The sequence below is a fragment of the Oreochromis niloticus genome, linkage group LG11 (genome assembly GCF_001858045.2).
Source record: "Oreochromis niloticus isolate F11D_XX linkage group LG11, O_niloticus_UMD_NMBU, whole genome shotgun sequence".
NCBI lineage: Eukaryota > Metazoa > Chordata > Actinopteri > Cichliformes > Cichlidae > Oreochromis > Oreochromis niloticus.
In genome coordinates this window covers 6,684,938-6,702,278 of record NC_031976.2, presented here as the reverse complement: position 1 = coordinate 6,702,278, position 17,341 = coordinate 6,684,938, and the positions used below count along the sequence as shown (strand labels likewise).

Below are 17,341 nucleotides of genomic sequence, written 5' to 3'. Positions count from 1 at the left end.
TTTCTTTTTAGTACCACTTACCTTTAAAGCCTTTATTGCCACCATGCAAACTTTTCTGAGACGTGCCATCAAATTTATAATGATTAAACATTTTTCTTCAAACTCTACATTTTCTACATTTAAACATTTCGTGTTCTCTGAAAAAAAAACACGGGTTTGTGTACTTTCCAATTGATTGCATTTTGTTGTTTTGTTTTTTACATTTACTCATCATTACAAATTTTTTGGATTGGGCTTTGTATGTACTGTGTTATAGATGTCTCTTGCATTTATGTGCGGCCCTCGATTTTAATATAGCTTCTAGACTTAGAAACAGGAAGTGCATCAAGCAGATGAAGTTGTGAACTTCTTTGCTTAATTTATAATTCGTGAAATCTCATAAAAGTCTCTTGAATGCAATTAGCTCTCATTGTATTAAAAAATGAACCACTGAACATTATGAACTGTTACATTTTTCAAACTAGTGACTGTTACTGGCAAACTATCTATCAACTATCTATCTTAGCACTCATTAATACACCTACTCTAAAATCAGTGAAGTCGTTTATCATTTTTCCTTTATTGGCTGCCATTTTATACGCTATTAAACTGATCAGAAATCATTTAATTTGACAATATCTGGATGGAATTTCTGATTAGGCAACCACATGCCCATTTTCAGCAACTAGTAGCAAAAAAATCAACGTTTTTGAAGTTGTAAAGCTAATTAATCACTAGAAGAAAAAAAACATCTCCACTTAGTACATCAGCAAAAGGACATGTCGATTTGGTTAGCTGTGTGTCTGGGTTTAATTATACATTTAAAATGTCAAAACACCTCTGGATACTGGAATAAGGTGAGAGTGAGGGAGAAGGAATATTGTCCAGTTACTTGATACAGGTCAGATGGACAGAAACGCTGGAATTCAATAAATATCCCAGCATTGAGTGAGAGTGTTCAAGAGTTCTGTTTTTATGTGGGAAACCGACAGAAAACTGAAGATTTCCTACAACAGTGAGTAATCCACATTTCACAGGTCAGCCTTTCACAAACTCTGGAGAGAGGAGAGAATGAAATGACAGGCTCTGGGGCACAACTGAGCAAGAAGACATGAACATCAGTATGTCTAATTTCAGAGATGGATGTCTCGTACGTCCTCAGCTGGCACATTCATAAAATCCTGTCTGTGTCAGCATCTGCAGTGAAAAGATTCTCCAGGATTTTGGGTTTTTTTTAAGGAAAACATTAAAGGAACACAGAGTGAACAGCTGTACTCAAGTTTTCCTTTTTTCTTTTTGACCTGTTTAATTCAAGAATGTTTCTCAGTCTCTTGGTTGGATTTTATGTATTGAAAATATGCCTTAAAATGTTTAATCTCATAGCACATTGAGGCTATACCTCAAATAGGCCTCCTTGGTGTAGATATTTGTTGTTAGTGTACTGCAATGCATGATTTTTTAAAAATAAAACTCATCAGGAATAAGTGTAAAAAAATGTTTTAAAAAAGGGCGAAAGTTTAGTTGTAGCAGCTGTATGATGTCCTTAAAAAAGATCTGAACAGAAGCAGGGGTGAGAAATCAAATGCTTCAGTGACACCTCATCCCTCTGTGTTATCCCACAGTATAGGCAACTCCCCAGTTGCATGTTTTATATAATGTGAGTGCAGCTTTGCCACATCATCAAAGCCCATATCACAGTCAAAGCACTCCCATTCCCAGTACTTATGGTCGCTGTGCACGTTTATTTCCTGTGACTTGGTCTCGTCCGACTCGTTTCTTCTTTGTGACTGTACGTCTCCTGATTTGGACTCGTCAGACAGATCAGCCAAGCTAGCTTGTTTCAAAATCTTAAAGTGAAACACCGGTTCTCCACAGTCTGACTCGTCAGATCTGTCACGATCCTCAATCTTCTCACATGGGCTTTGTAGACCTGTTTTCTGTGTGCTTTCCTCCTCGTCTGGTGGTTCTTTTAAGTCTGCATTCATTTCTGGCTCTTCTTCAACACAAGGGAGAAGAGCACTCCTTTTAATCAAACCTCCCAGGTTCACAGAGTTGGTACGATGCTGTTTTTGATGTGAAATTACCTTTCCGGGATTGGAGAAGCTCTGCTTAGCTCCACCATGGTTGCTGAAGTGACCGGTGGGTTGTGCAGACGTGCGGATGCTCCCGTGCCTGCGATAGTGATTTTGCAGGTGTTTGTCTAGTGACGCCTCATCTCTAAAGCCGTGCGCGCAGCTCAAACACCAAAATGGATTCTGTTTATGTAGCTCAGCGTGAGCCAACCACAGCCACACAGAAGCAAAGTCCTTGTTACAAGTATCACATCTGTGAGGGGCTGATTTTAATGAAATGCATGCTCTGTGAACTCTCAGGTGGGAGATTAGCCGTGTTCGTCTGATGAACAGCATCCCACAATCTGGACACTCGTACTGGCGCAAAATTGACTCGTTTGGAGGTTTCGCTGATGCAGAGGACTCGTTTTCGTGCAGCTGTTGGTGTTTTTTGAAAGAAACCAGGTATGCGTAAATCTTTCCACAGATCGAGCAAACATAATCTTTTCTAGGTGCATTCTTCACTGAGGCGGTGGAAACTCCAAAACTTTGAATCGGGTCTGAGGTCCCTGTTTGGGCTGAATCGCTCTCATCACACTCAGCTCTATTGCCAATCATGCTTTCATCTCCATTTTCTCCAGCATCTTCTCTCTCTGGCACTGGTTCTGCTACCAAGCGGTCTTCAATCTCCCCTTCCTCCTCTTCCAGAGCGTGCTGGTGCAGGTGAGTCTCGTAGTTTTCCCACTCTGTGAACTTCAGCCCACAGTCTTTACATTCAACTCTGTGCTCCTCATCTACAAAGGAAAAAAAGACAAAAGTTACTAAGTACAGTAAATCTTGGTACTGATTAAATGTTTAGTGTAAATGGTGAAGATGTAGTATCATGGTGACATGCTGTTAAGCAGGGTTGCAGTAAACCAACCTGTTTCAGCTCTAACACTAATAATAATTAAAAAAAAGGGGTTCGCATGTTGTGACTCACTCTCATCCACCTCTCCTCTGGTTTGCGATCGTACATCTTCTGATTCAGACCCATCAGATAGTTTGGAAACCTTTGAGTGACACACAGGCTCCGTACAATCAGACTCCACAGAGCTGTCATGCTCTGCAGTCCTTGCATCCTCGCCTGGACCTTCACCGTCACTTCTCTCCACATTGTCTTCTTTTCTCGGCTGCTCTTGCATGTTTGCATTCGTTTTATCTCCTTTAGAGGACCTCTTCCTGTGGAGGCGCTGGTGTTTTTGGAATGAAACCCAATATTTATAATTCTTTCCACAGGTCACGCAGGTGTAACCCCGTCTAAGTGTATTTTTCACATCTTCATTTCTGCTTTCTCCATCGTCTGCTCTCTCAGAGACTGTTTCTGTCCTGTCCTCTTCCATCGGAGCTTCCTCGTCTTCCACGGCGTGCTGGTGGAGGTGAGTCTCGTAGAGCTCCTGCTGTGCAAACTTCAGCCCACAGTCCTTACATTCAACACTGAGTTCTTTATCTGCAAAGAGCGTCAGGAGAAATTTAAGTGCAAAAATTATTGACATGGATTAAATGTTTAGTGTAAGTTATGAAGATGTAGAATAAACCTGTTATGATTTTATAAATTCTTTTAGACAAGTGATCATTCTGTATTTCATCATCTGAAAGTTTGTCTCAAATCAGGAGGACAGCTCATTACTCACAAAGTTACCATCTAATGTAAAGCAACCAACTGATCACAGTCTGTGGAAAACTTGCACAATTTTTAACATTACTCTTAAATTTTTAGCAGTTTAAAAACAAAAACAAAAAAGCACAGGTTGGACTCCACTTAAGTATTTCAGGAGAAGAAAATAGAAAAACACACAAAAAAAACCTATCATTTTTGAGGATCTATTTTAATATCCCACTATCTAGTAAAGTCATCTGAGCTCTTTACATGTTTAAATATCTGATACCATAGCTCTATAAATATAAACTCTCAGGAAGGAGTGTAGCTCAAATTAACATTCAGTAATAGATGCTTGAAGTACTTAAAATTGTTGGATGTCCAGCCTCTGACAGCAGATCTGGAATCCCGTAGAAACCAGATTTTAATTTACAGCTTCTGACACACAAAAGTTCCTGTTAAATTTAAGATCATGTTTTCTCTCATTTTCCCATTTTATAAGAATTTAAACTGAGTCATCCAGCAAGTAGATTTTTCTGCACAGAAAGAACAGATGTGTGCTGAATGCCGTTACAGAACAAAAACACAAGTTCATTATTCCACCTCTGGACACAGATATGCATTAAAGGAGAATGACATCAAAATCCTGAGAATTACATATTTTGTGACTGGAAACACATTTGAATAACATTTGTTTTATTAACACTGAAGACAAACAATTGAGGTAAGTGAATGTGTTGCATTCACTTAGTTTGATTATGTATTAAGTTCTTGCAAAAGAAATAAATGTTGCGGTGGAGTAGTTATGGTTTCTGTTTAGTTTAATAGCTGAATGATTCGGCACCACTGGTGAGATGATTCTTGATTAAGAATTCTATCTTAGCAATAATTTAATATAAAATGTGAAAATGCAATTTGGGAAAGTGCCTCAAAAGTTACAGTGCTTAACAAATTTATTAGATCACTTGTCATAAAAACAAGAAAACCCCAAAACTTTAGAGATTAGGAAAATAAACTGGGCCTGCATTTTTACACCCAAATTTCAGCTGCACACTAGACTTCTTTAAAAACTCAGAAATGAATCATTCAAACACTAAAAAGAACTCATCTGTTCACAAATACAAGTAAATGACCGTAATTTGGCATCTTAATCTAATAATATCATATTTTACGATATTTTTTCCCAGCTCTTTTGTAAAGCAGTCAATTTAAAAATACATGGAGTAGAGCAATAATTATATTTCGGCATTAAAAATATCATTTTGATTAAAGATCTTGCACATTACAGAAACATAAAACATGATTTGGTAATTACCAAAACTGTTATTTTAGGGCAGCTGTGGCATCAACCTTACACTGGGTTGTGGTCTAATGAATTTGGTAAGCATGCTATCTCACCTTGTAAATAAAAAGCACCACGTGAAATTTAGACTCTTAATCTTAAATCCAGCAAATCTTAGAAATATTAGAATGTATTACAGACTCTGGCTGCCGTATGTAAGCATGGAAAAAATAATTTATACTGAGGAAAATCAGAGCGATCATCATGACAAATTTTGGATATAATATTAAAAGGAACTTGTTCATTTAGATTTAGTACAATAGTGTCATAGCTGGATGAAAAAGTGTGTGTGTTTTTTCACCAGAATTGGACTCTTTTAAAGAATATTTTGAGCCTTTTGTATGAAAAATTGTACATACAATCTCAGTTCCCTGCCTGTAAAACTACAGCACTTCAGATCTGTCAATAACACAAATATTTTAGGGACTTCAAGCAAATTTCTTTCAAAGAAAACTAAGGCCAGTAGAGACCTGGAATTTTGCTTATTTCCTATTAATAAGTATAACTTTCCTCTTTGAATTTTTTTCAGCCAAATTTCAGATGGTCAGCTAGCAGACATGTGAAGAACTGGCATGTCATCTCCTAACATCACAATCCAAGCACTCTTATTACCACTTGTCTCTGTGTGTGCATGTTCGCATGCTATGACTCACTCTCATCCACCTCTCCTCTGGTTTGCGATCGTACATCTTCTGATTCAGACCCATCAGATAGTTTGGAAACCTTTGAGTGACACACAGGCTCCGTACAATCAGACTCCACAGAGCTGTCATGCTCTGCAGTCCTTGCATCCTCGCCTGGACCTTCACCGTCACTTCTCTCCACATGGTCTTCTTTTCTCGGCTGCTCTTGCATGTTTGCATTCGTTTTATCTCCTTTAGAGGACCTCTTCCTGTGGAGGCGCTGGTGTTTTTGGAATGAAACCCGGTATTTATAATTCTTTCCACAGGTCACACAGGTGTAACCCCGTCTAAGTGTATTTTTCACATCTTCATTTCTGCTTTCTCCATCGTCTGCTCTCTCAGAGACTGTTTCTGCTGTCCTGTCCTCTTCCATCGGAGTTTCCTCGTCTTCCACGGCGTGCTGGTGGAGGTGAGTCTCGTAGAGCTCCTGCTGTGCAAACTTCAGCCCACAGTCCTTACATTCAACACTGAGTTCTTTATCTGCAAAGAGCGACAGGAGAAATGTTTAATTACTCTGTAGATTATTATGGCAGCCTGTGTGTTACATGTCTGAGCAATATTTTATTTTGACAGTCTGAGATAAATTATTCTATGATTCATCAGACATTAAAAAGTGATCACATGTCAGCATGTGCAAAAAAAACCCTCAAATAAAATTAAATAGGAAATGTAAAAAAAATACCTAAAATTAAGCATAAAAATACTGATTTCAAGGCACTGACAGTAAAGACATCTTTTAGCCCCTCCTGATTACACTGATGTATACAAATATTTTCTGTTTGCCACTGAGAATTTTTTTACACTGATTTTAGATAAGAAATCTGATTTAAGCCTGCACATTAGGTTTTTGAGAGTCACGTTGCCATTTCAGTATTTTTGAATATCAATATACTGACACTATATCTGGGATTTAAACTATTTGCCACCAAAATTGTTTTTTGTGTTTTTTTTTGTTTTTTTTTTTAAACAAAGACAACACCGGAGTTGCATTTAAGCATATTTCTATCAATTTAGCTAAAAATAAAAACAAGCATGCTCAGGGTGCTCAGAAATGTTTGAGTCTGGATTTCACTGCACAGTCATTTCTCTTTGCAAGAACCAACAGTGGTCACCCATCATGCTCTGATTCAGTTTTCCCTGATATCGGTTTTTCATCACTTTCATATCTTGATGAAATCTTTAGCGGCACTCATTGCTGACATCACACAGATCTGGTGGAGAAAATGAGAGAATGTAGAAAGTGCATCTTCAGTGACATTCTGGCACTCGTTATCTGATATGCTTTCAGCATGTTTATCCACAAGCTCTATTATCACTATCACTATTAACAGCTATGTGACTGCCAAGAAACAACCTGCTCGATTGCTGCTAATTCAGCTGGTTTAAGTTTCCTTTTGAACTCATCGTGAAGAATCAGTTCATGTTCATCAGGACCAAGAAAATCACCTTTAATTTTGGCTTCAGTTTTCTGGAGAGTGCACTGTCTTAAACACTGAAATGCATCTCCATTTCTGTCCAGTCCTGTTATCCAGTGAATCAGTGGAACATCATCATAACAACAAAAAAATGTGAAACTAGAAGAAAACAGCTCTCATATTTGGAGTCAGTAAGTGAAATTTGTGGAAGTACAGGTGAAAGAATCCCAGTAACAAAATGTTTGTTGATCAGTGCTACAGCAGGCAATATGACCCATCCAGCACACACTGCAAACACATCTTTAAATTGGAGGAAGCTGGACCTATATCACTGCAGAGCCTTAACTAATATCAACAACACATGCTTTTACTTATTTGTACATTGTTTTAGTAGCAAACTTTTAGTTTGCTACTTTATTGACACATCAAGGTTCTCTATTTATTACATGCTAGATACGAAACGTAGTAATCCAAAAGCAATTTATGTCACCCACATATTGGCATATTCGTAAGATAAGTAATCTGGAAATGAGTGGGAAATGGGAAACAACAATATTAACAACCCAGACATGACTACAACATGCAGACTGACTGAATTAATCACACAACCATTAATCATGGCAAAAACAAGTTAGTTTATTTTCAACTTCTTTGACTTCTAGGAAAAAAACCCAAATAAATATAACAAAGTAGCCTTTGCCTACTTAGAACTATACTACAAGAACATAAATGCTACTTTAAGTAATGAATATTTTATCACACAATAGAAATAACACTATAAAGATTCAACAGAGGAGCTTATAAATCAGTTAACGCGTAATGCATTGTACAAAGCATCCAATGGCCTGAACGTAGTATAGTTTATAATAATGGAAGTGACCAAGTGATGTTAGACAGGAATTTTGTTTTTCCTACCAGGTTATGTAAAGAGTACGCATTGCTGAATTTCAGGTCTCTTTATCTTTCTGTAAAATATGCAAAACGTCATTCATCCTTCAACAAAACATCAGTTCTTAACAAAAACAGCAGCAAAATTAGCACATACGTGTGGTGCAACATTGTTTAGCATGTCTTTCAACACTTTGCAAGTAGTGTGTCAACAGCACTTTTCATTTCTCTGGGCAATTTACATGCGTAAATTTATCCAAAAATGAAAGAGAGTGGTCCCCAAAGAAATTAATCAAGTTCAATTTACATTCACGACAGGTCAATTTAAAACAGCAAAAAAATCTATGAGATCTATGACATCAGTGCCCCCCCAGAAAACAAAACAAAACAAAAACAACACTGTATATTTTCACATTTGTACCTCCACCAGCCAGATCATTAAAGCCACCTCTTGCACAGTGCAGCTCTTTCTGGTCCCGTCTGGTTGCTTGGTCTTAAACACCGTTTTGATTTGTGGTGCAGGTCAAAATAGGACTAATATCAACTTAATAACGTAATAGAGTGATCTTTGTTACCGATTTTAACTGCCAGTGGTTTTAATGCTATGGCTGCTCAGCATAAACTAGTCCAGTGTTACATGTTTAAGTACAACGAATCTCAAATACTATACAAACAAATTAGGAACTATTTAGCCAAAGTAAAAGGTGCAAAAAAGAAATTTTCTAAGAAACATTTTTGGAAGTTTCAAAAAAAGCCAACATCTATGTACAGAGTCATTATTTCAGTTCTTTTCAGGTTTCTTTGCTTTAATTCACTCTGTGGGTGTGTTCAATATAATGCTGGTGCAAATCCGTTTCTTGACAAAAAGTAGTTCCACATTCAAGGCAGGTAAGGCCATTGGAATCTCCTGCAGAGACAGCAGCAGGAGCGTCGCTTTGTCTTTTGTAATCGCTGATACATTCCTGGTGATGCTCGATGAGGTCTTGGATTTCACGGAAGGTCCTGGGGCAAACGGAGCAATGGTATGAGTCACTGCTGCTGCACTGCTCCGTTTTGTGTTTCTGTAATGCAGTCGGTGAAAGAAAGGCTTTGCCACAGTGTTGGCACTTATGGCTACTTTGTGACTGGCCCGCTGAGTTGAGCGTAGGTCGAATCACTTTAGAAGATGGGAAAAACTTTCCTCTGTTGTCAGCAGCAGGGGAGTTGGGTTTTAGAGGCTTTGAGGTCATAGCAGCACTGAGTCTATAGCGTACCTCATTCGGCAGACGGCAGCGGACTTCGTCGTGCCAAGCAAGATGCTGATGTAGCTGATTCTCAGTCCAAAAGCCTTGGCAGCACAGAGCACAGGAGTAAGGCCGACTCTGTGCCTTTGCCTTATGGGCCTCTAATTGTTCCTCTGTTTGGAAAGCTTTCCCACACTTATCACACTTGAAGAAGCATTTGGCTGTGTTCTCCAATACACAGCTGACTTGTGGAGGAACCTCAGCTGCAGCTTTAGGAGTTTGATTATCCAGTTTCGACTCCTGCTTCACATCCAGGTAAACTCTCTTAAAGTTGGGGGCGCCTTCAGAAATGCCCCACTCCCTGGAGTCCTGACACAATTTCACAGGAGAATCCAATGTGATTTTCATCCCCTCTCTGTCAACGGTGCTACTTTTTAACATCACACTGGTGTTTTCTACTGCTGATGAATCTTCCGTTTGCCTCATCTCACTACTTGAGGCAACAGGTTCTTTTTTTATACTCAAAGCAGCTTTGCGTTTGCCTTTTGTGCTCTTTGCGTGGGCCTGCCATTTGTGAGCACGCAGTCCTCTTGCTTTAGTAAAGGTCATTGAGCAGAGGGGACACTGGTGAGGTTTTGGCTTCAGTGCCAGTAATATGGCTTCACTCTCACTGCAATTTCTTTTGACTTGTTCTGGAGCCTGGTCAAACGCCTCGTTTCCCTGATGAGCTACAGTCTCTAAAGTTTTACTGTTCTTGGCTAGAAGTGAATCTTGCACAAATGCCTTGCCTGGTTCGCTGCTGCTCAAATCTGGCTCTGGTACAGCTTTGCTTTGACACGGTGGATTAAACATCTGGTGGCGCTGCAGAACGCGGTGGTTAAAAAACTGTTTGCCACAGTTTTTGCACTGAAAAGTTCCATCTACAGTTTTGTGGTTAAGAGATTTCAAATCATCATCTTTTAGCAGGGGCCGCGAAGATTTCTTTTCTTTGTGCCATCGTTTGTGGGAGCCCAGGGCTGAGTTAGACATGAACCGCCTCCCACACTCAGAGCAGTGAAACAGTCCTTTACCCTGCTCTTCTTGTTTAGGTTTTTTTAATATTGTAGAAATGGCCAGTTTGGATTTTGGTAAAGACCTGTAGCCCTCAGCATGAATTCTTTTGTGAAAATTTAAAGCCCCAACCACTGAAAAGCTTCTGTCACATTTTTTGCATTTGTATTTCATATTGGATGCAGGTGGGTTTGCCAGTTCTCCTTCACCTGTGTCATTTTCCATCTCTGGTTCCATGCCATCCATTTCACTCTTTAGTGGTGTATGTACCTTTGACTGGTCAGAGCTTTCACGTGTGCTAGCATCCATGCTGCCTTCGCACAATCTTAGAGCATCATCGTTTTCTGTATTTGCAACAACCTGATTGTCTCTTTTAATGCACAGTTTCTGATGAGCCCTTAAAGACACCTTGCTGTTGAAATGTGCAAGGCACGTAGTGCACTGTAGATCCTCCAGTGTGACTCTGGACCACGATGATGATGGAGAATGCCCACTCTCATAACCATGGCTTTTCATATGAAACTGCAGTGCTTTGGCCCGTGAAAACAACTTCCCGCAGTCAGGACAGCTGTAGGTGTTCTTTTTCAGCTGTTCAACTTGATGCTGAAAAGACTTGATGGGTGGTGGGAGCAACTGGTCATTATGCACCACCTGGTGTCTAAGGAGGCTGGAAAAAAGGCGGAATGACCTGTTGCAGAGTTCGCATTTGTGATTTCCATTTTCATGCTTTCGCATGTGCAATGTCATGATGCCTCTGTGCCGAAATTTTCTGCCACACACCGGACATGCAACCTTCATGCTAGAGCGTTGGTGTCCGTTAACAGAGGATCCCGGCACACCTTTTCTCAGCCTCAAATCTGCACACTCTGTCGGATTTTGCTTGTGGTGTGAGAAAGCCCCTAAAGACCAAAAACCCTTTCCACACTGCTCACAATGATAGATCTTCGGGCCCAGTAGGGTTTTCTTTGGATTGTATTCTTTCTTACTGACTGAAATATTTTCCTTTTTTTGTGCAGAGCAGGTTTTCATATGGTTAAACAGGCTAGCTGCATGCAAATAAGACATTGTGCAATCTGGGCACTGGAACTGTTTTCTTTTGGGATGATGCAACTGATGAGAGACCAAGGCAGACAAACGAGAGAAAACTTTGCCACATTCACTGCATGTCAGATTGTTCTTCTCGAATCCCTCCTCCTCCTGAAATGCATCGCTGCTTGGCTTCTGACCACCGTGGGTCTGTATGTGATGGCAGTGTGCCTCAAAGCTACTTGCTTCATGACCACAAGAGTCACATGCGTAAAGAGGTGGTGACTGACCTTGTGCCTGCTGTCTTCTCTTATGAACGCCATGCCACATTCTGTGAACACGCAGCGATGAAGAACTAGAAAACCAGCGATAACACTCTGGACAATCAAACCTGTCTTCTGCTGATTTATTCTCAGCTTCCCTCGCTATCAGTGCAATCGGCTCGTCAGCCTGGTCAAAGTCAATTTGTACAATTTTCAAGTCCATTTCTGGTTTGGAAACAATATCACCGTCATCTCTTCCCTCCTGATCGGATTCACACACCAGCTCCAGGTCAGGATTCAGATCTTGGGGTGGCTCATCCTCAGACTCACTTGCACTGATAACCTGTACGTTAAAGTCACCGGGTTCATAACTTTCCATGTCTTCATCAATCTCAACTACGTACAACTCTTCAGTCATGTTGGTCGGAGGCAAACTGTCCAGCTGCACTTTTCCTTCTGTAGACGTTTCCAAGTCAATCTCTGCTCTTCCGCTTTCTGCCATTTGGTCTTGAGGTAGAGAGGAACACATCTGGGCCTCCTTCTCAGTTTCTCTAAAAACATCTGTGTGATGAAGCTGATGAGAATGAAGTGCTGAAGACCTGGAGAACTTTAGCCCGCAATCTTTACATTCAAATGCCTTCTTCTGTAGCTGGCACAGCTGATGGTGAAATGACTTTGCTGGGGTCTCGTCACTGTGCGCAGTGCGCTGATGCCTGTAGTAGAACGTAAGAGTCATAAACACTTTTCCACATTCCTCACATGGGAACCTTTTTGCAGAATTATCAGCATGATTGGCATGCCATCGCTGATGGTTAAAGAGAGCAATATGGCCACTGAAACCCTTTTTACACTCGCTGCAGTAAAACTCGTTGCAGTTCTTCTTTGGCTTTTGTTTCATTTCTTCAGGAGAACACTGACTGTTGCGGCTAAATCTCTGATGAGTCTTAAGTCGCATCAGGGCAGAAAAAGCTTTCCCACATGAGCATGTAAATACCTTTTCAGAATAATCCTCTGTTTGACTTTCACCTGTCTTTGTTTCTGCTAATGACTCCCCAGCTGGAATTGCATCTCCTGAACTCCTGTTTCTGGGCTTAATCAACTTTTCCTCATGACAACGACGATGGGCATCAAGAGCTGAAGCACGAGAATAATTTCTCCCACAAGACTCGCACTGAAAGGACTTCTTTTTCAAATGCTGAAGGTCATGAAAAACTGATTTGGAGGGTTGTCTGTGTGAGCGCTGATGGTTGAGAAAGTGTCCAATCACACCATAAGATTTCCCACAGTCCTGACATTCATAAGTGTGTTGTTTTGCTAAGCCAGCATTAATCCGGATACCAGTCTCCTTTTGAGAGATCTGATCGTGGTTCTTCTCCATATGCAAGTGGTATTCACTCAGGTCAATAAATGAGGTTGAACATAAAGAACAAAAGTGAATCGCTTCATTGTCCTTTTCTGCATCATGTAGCTCATCCATGTGCTTGTCCAAACACATGCTTTCTTGTGGATGCTCACGCAGATGCTTCAAGAAGGCTGCCTCCTCTCTGAAGCCTTCTCCACAATGCTGACAGCAGAAAACCCCACTCCCTAGAAATAGAAAAGGGGAAAAGAGGAGGTCAAAGCCACTCCTGTTTTCAGAGAAGAAAAAAGAAAGGAAATTTTTTAAAAAAACAAAACAAAAAACAGAGGTGCAAAAATGTCTTTATTTTAAATATAACTTGAGCTTACAGTATAATCACACAACTGCACAATTTCCATATAAAACAAAGAAATGATAGGAGAAAAATAACACTTACCATTAAAAAACAAAACACAAAAAAAACGTGTCAGTACTGAGGTGCAAATACACTGCTTAGGACTAAAATACCTTGAAGATGAATAATTTTGTTATTTTATACTGTTGCTGTACAGTTGCATTTCTTTTTAAATAGACAAATGTTACCGAAGGTCCGCAAAGCACCTGCACACTGTGGACAACCATGTTTAGATAAAATCTAATTTAATGGCATACATCAACTCCCATTTAAACGTTTATTAGAATTAATAAGTAAAGGCTGTGTTTTTCAACAAAACTCAATCCAAACAGATTAATTTTTATCCAATATTTCTGAAATTAAGAGCAGTGACCCACAACTGTTACTCTGAAAAGTGCAGTGCTTTTTATGTGTTAAAAACATGTCCCCATTGAAGCTTTTACAAAGGAATAGTGATGATCTGCCTGCTGACCTGCTGAAACTTTAGTCTGATGTCTCAACAGCAAGAAGTCGAGGTGCAAAAGCAGTGAAGACATTCTGCTTTCACCTACATATACACGTAAAAGCATACTAAATGCTTTGAATGGAAACAGCCAAGAGAAACTGTATGATTATTATTGTTTGCTGTATAAATAAATATCTCCTATTGATCTAAAAAAAACAAGCAATGCTTTAGTTGTTACACAACCACGCTCAGGAAAACAAAACTTCCTTCCGTTGATTGCTAAAGTTTGTATACTGATAAAACAATAATCAGAAAAGTCTCATTTAAAACTAGTTCTAAATCTAAAATCCGTTTACTTTTAGACTTAGACTTTTTATTGTCATTGTGCAGTTTCTTGCACAGAGAAATTGGGTAGCTGGATCACAAAGGTGGTCTTCCATAGTCTTCTATGGTCTTCTTTTATCTTCTATGAAGATTAATATACTGTAATTAATCGCAAATTATTTTTGGTGATATGAAGTTTCAGTTTTACAGTTTAAAAGTCATAATTTTGTAGTCTATTATGAGGGGGAAGACTTAAATTGTGAATTGGTATTAAAATATAAACAAGACTTTAAGAACATTGTGCGGTCATCAATGTAAAAACAACAATGCGCACACAAATCTGATATTAAGAATAAAGCATGCATAGCTGGTGCCAGATTGTTAATGCAAATGAAATGAATACCAAGGGAAAGATTATTATGGAAAAAAACAACCTGGAGATACCGCAGATTGAGCACTTCTCTTATTATGGCCTGCCCAAACATTAATATTGTTCAGTAGGATTACAGAAAAAGCATGTTTCCAGCAATACATAGATTTGCTTCTGGCAACGCACTGATTCAATGTCGTAAGACTGGATTATTAAAACAGTCACATAATTTTCGATCCATATGGCTGAGTATTAACTTTGACCAGGGCTGGCGCTGTTTGGTCAATATGCCCCACTGAAAATGCTGGGAAGCCTTTAACTCGAACTGGTAACTTTATACTTGTTATTGGTGTTAAAAGAGCACTTTATAAATCTGCCTTCAAGTCAAATATTTGCATTTTCCTATTAATGGAGTGCAGGAAGCCCATGCACAGGAACGCACTGATGCTGTGTTAACGGTGGAGCGTAAATGTTTAAGTCACGGCCTGCTGATGGATGCTTACTGTCAGCGGTTTCTTCAGTCGATGGACCGGCGTTCTCTTCAAGTGTCCCTTCGTCAGCGTGGCGTTTGTTTTCAGCTCCGTCCTCTACGCTGGTCGAGGAAGCAGATCCCTCCATCTTGGCGTGGCTGCTTGGTGGCGCTAGTGCTTGTTAGCTTAACAGCGCCGCCGTTGTTTTTTTTTTTTTAATACAAATTATTTTTTTACCACTAAGTCAACTCCACGGGAGTGAAAACAGTGTGTAATATAAGTCTAGTTCGCTAAAATATAACGGAGAAGTATCATTAACCGTTTTAATAAAGCGGTTGGTGTACATATAAAGGCGAGCTGTAGTCAGAACACCTGCGCAGTGCGCCTATCCTTCCCCTCAGCGGAAGTGTCTTCTTCTTCTCTTTTTTTTGCTTCAACACGAAGTTGTCAGCCTGCAGCGACGCCAGTGGTGGTGGTGGTACATTACTCCTGAAAAACAAACGCCCTCAAACTGTTCCACTTGTTGCAGAACAGGAGGAGCTGTTCTCCACTAAAACTAAAGTTACATATATAGTGCAGTTGATTGGAACTAGTTAGCTATTTTAAAAGACAGCTTAAAAAATAAAATGCATTTACTTATACTAATTGATCAACAGTACACAGTATTAAAGTTTAATTCGGTGACCTGTGAAATTTAAGGATCATGTATCAAATACATTTTTGATATATTGATTTTTTTTAAAAGCCAGTCCATTCCTTTTTAGTTCTTTTTTGCACACATTAAAATCTGAGCAAATGTTTGAAAATGAATATCTCAAAGACTATTATGGATAAAAGCCTGAAATTCGTTCTAGTCTTTTTTTCCCCCCTTTAATCTTAGTCAGAGTAAATGGATATCACAAGTGGTTTTCCTCTTCAACATTATTTTCTGATAGCTTTTTTCCTTTATTTGATAGGAGAGTATTGGACAGGAAAACTGGAAACACACCAAAGGACCTTGGGTTGGAATTAAACCCAAACAGCTGCATTTAACCATGGGGAATATGGTTGTCTGCACAAACAGGTAAGCTAAAGTGGCTTAGTTGTTTGTACCATACAACTGAATCAGCATCAGTAATTTGGGACAGATAATATTCATGTCTGAATACTGGGTAGTTAAAATGTGAAAAAAGAAGCAGTCCTGTAAAGTCCCATATTTGAGTACACACTAATACAAAAAAAACCCCTGTCACACTGTAAAAGACTAGTGACAGTTTGTGAAGTTTTTTCAATTTATTTCACAACAATGCAAAAATAAATAATCTATAATATTTTTAACACATTCCTATGTCACTAAAAAGAGGAAAATACTATTTTCATTCAACTTTTATGCTGCATTGAGCAAATATTACAAGTTGCACCAAATAAACAAGCATGGTTAAGTTTCCAAATGTTACTCTAGTTTTCTTTGGGAGAGTAATTTTGTTAAATATTTTTCATTTTTGACACCCACTTTGTAAGCATGCACACTGCCCTTCAGGAGCCTCCAAACACCAGGGAAATTTTCAGGCTTTTAATTGTTAATGGTTTTTGAGATATAATTATGTTCAAAAATTGCAATTTAAATGTAAAAAAACAAACAAACTTGAAAGTGGGCAGATTGAACTTCTAAAAAAAATCTAGAAAAGTATTTGGGATATGAAGCTCAGATTTCATTACACTATCAAACTTCAAACTTGGATGCTAACCCCCCTCCCCGCCCGCCCGCCCGCCCTAAATCACACCACTAAACAAGAGTATGTGAATGGCTGATAAGAAACTGAAAGTATTTCTTTAATTTTCATACTAATTATTTCATCTCAGTGTGCTCTTATTCACTGGTTTATTTACAGCATTTAATCTGGCACTTCTATACTGACTGGTGGATCTAAAGCTTAGGGTAGCATGGTGGTGTGGTGGTTTGAAGGTTGCCCTACAGCAAGAAGGTTTAACTCCACCACTTGGCCAATTTCCGCGACAGAACATTGTAACTTTTTTCTTACTGCATCAGTCCTCAAGAGGTCAACACATCTTTTTAAATAAATCATACATGAATATGTTTCAACACATGTTTTATCTGGGTTTTTTTTTTTTTCAAATAAGTTAATTTATAAGTTTATTTATTGAAAAAGGAGTTAACCCATCATTCACTGAATCATTTTCATCGTCTCATTCGGCATTAAATATCTATTTAAAGGCTTCTACAAATAGTAAATCTTGCTACTCCGAGTCTCTAAGCTGTGAAAAAGATTACAATGTAATGATTAAACATAGAAACTCACAAAAAATAAAGCCTCTAATGCAAAACATATTTTCATGGGTTATACACGAACCCATACAGCTTTCCATTATCCAGTGACCTAATTCCTGGGTAGAAAAAAAAAAAGCACATGTTCAAAAA

The 17,341-nt window shown here is 39.0% G+C and overlaps 1 protein-coding gene across 3 annotated transcripts; it reads right to left on the bottom strand.

The window, feature by feature from the left end:
• Positions 1–540: 540 nt before the first annotated feature.
• On the bottom strand, positions 541–15,461 carry si:ch211-261d7.6 (zinc finger protein 91). Of its 3 annotated transcripts, none has more exons than XM_019364569.2 (4): positions 14,956–15,461; positions 5,665–6,174; positions 3,013–3,519; positions 541–2,824 (listed from the first exon to the last, which is right to left on the bottom strand). In XM_019364569.2, exons 1-4 carry the CDS (start codon positions 15,068–15,070, stop codon positions 1,578–1,580), a joined length of 2,379 nt encoding a protein of 792 aa, XP_019220114.1. In that variant the 5' UTR covers positions 15,071–15,461; the 3' UTR covers positions 541–1,577. The 3 variants fall into 3 exon arrangements, with proteins under 3 accessions (XP_019220114.1, XP_025767507.1, XP_019220113.1); XM_025911722.1 differs by lacking the exon at positions 14,956–15,461 and adding an exon at positions 6,807–6,825; XM_019364568.2 differs by lacking the exons at positions 541–2,824; positions 3,013–3,519; positions 5,665–6,174 and adding an exon at positions 7,721–13,146 and having other exon boundaries at positions 14,956–15,367.
• Positions 15,462–17,341: the final 1,880 nt, after the last annotated feature.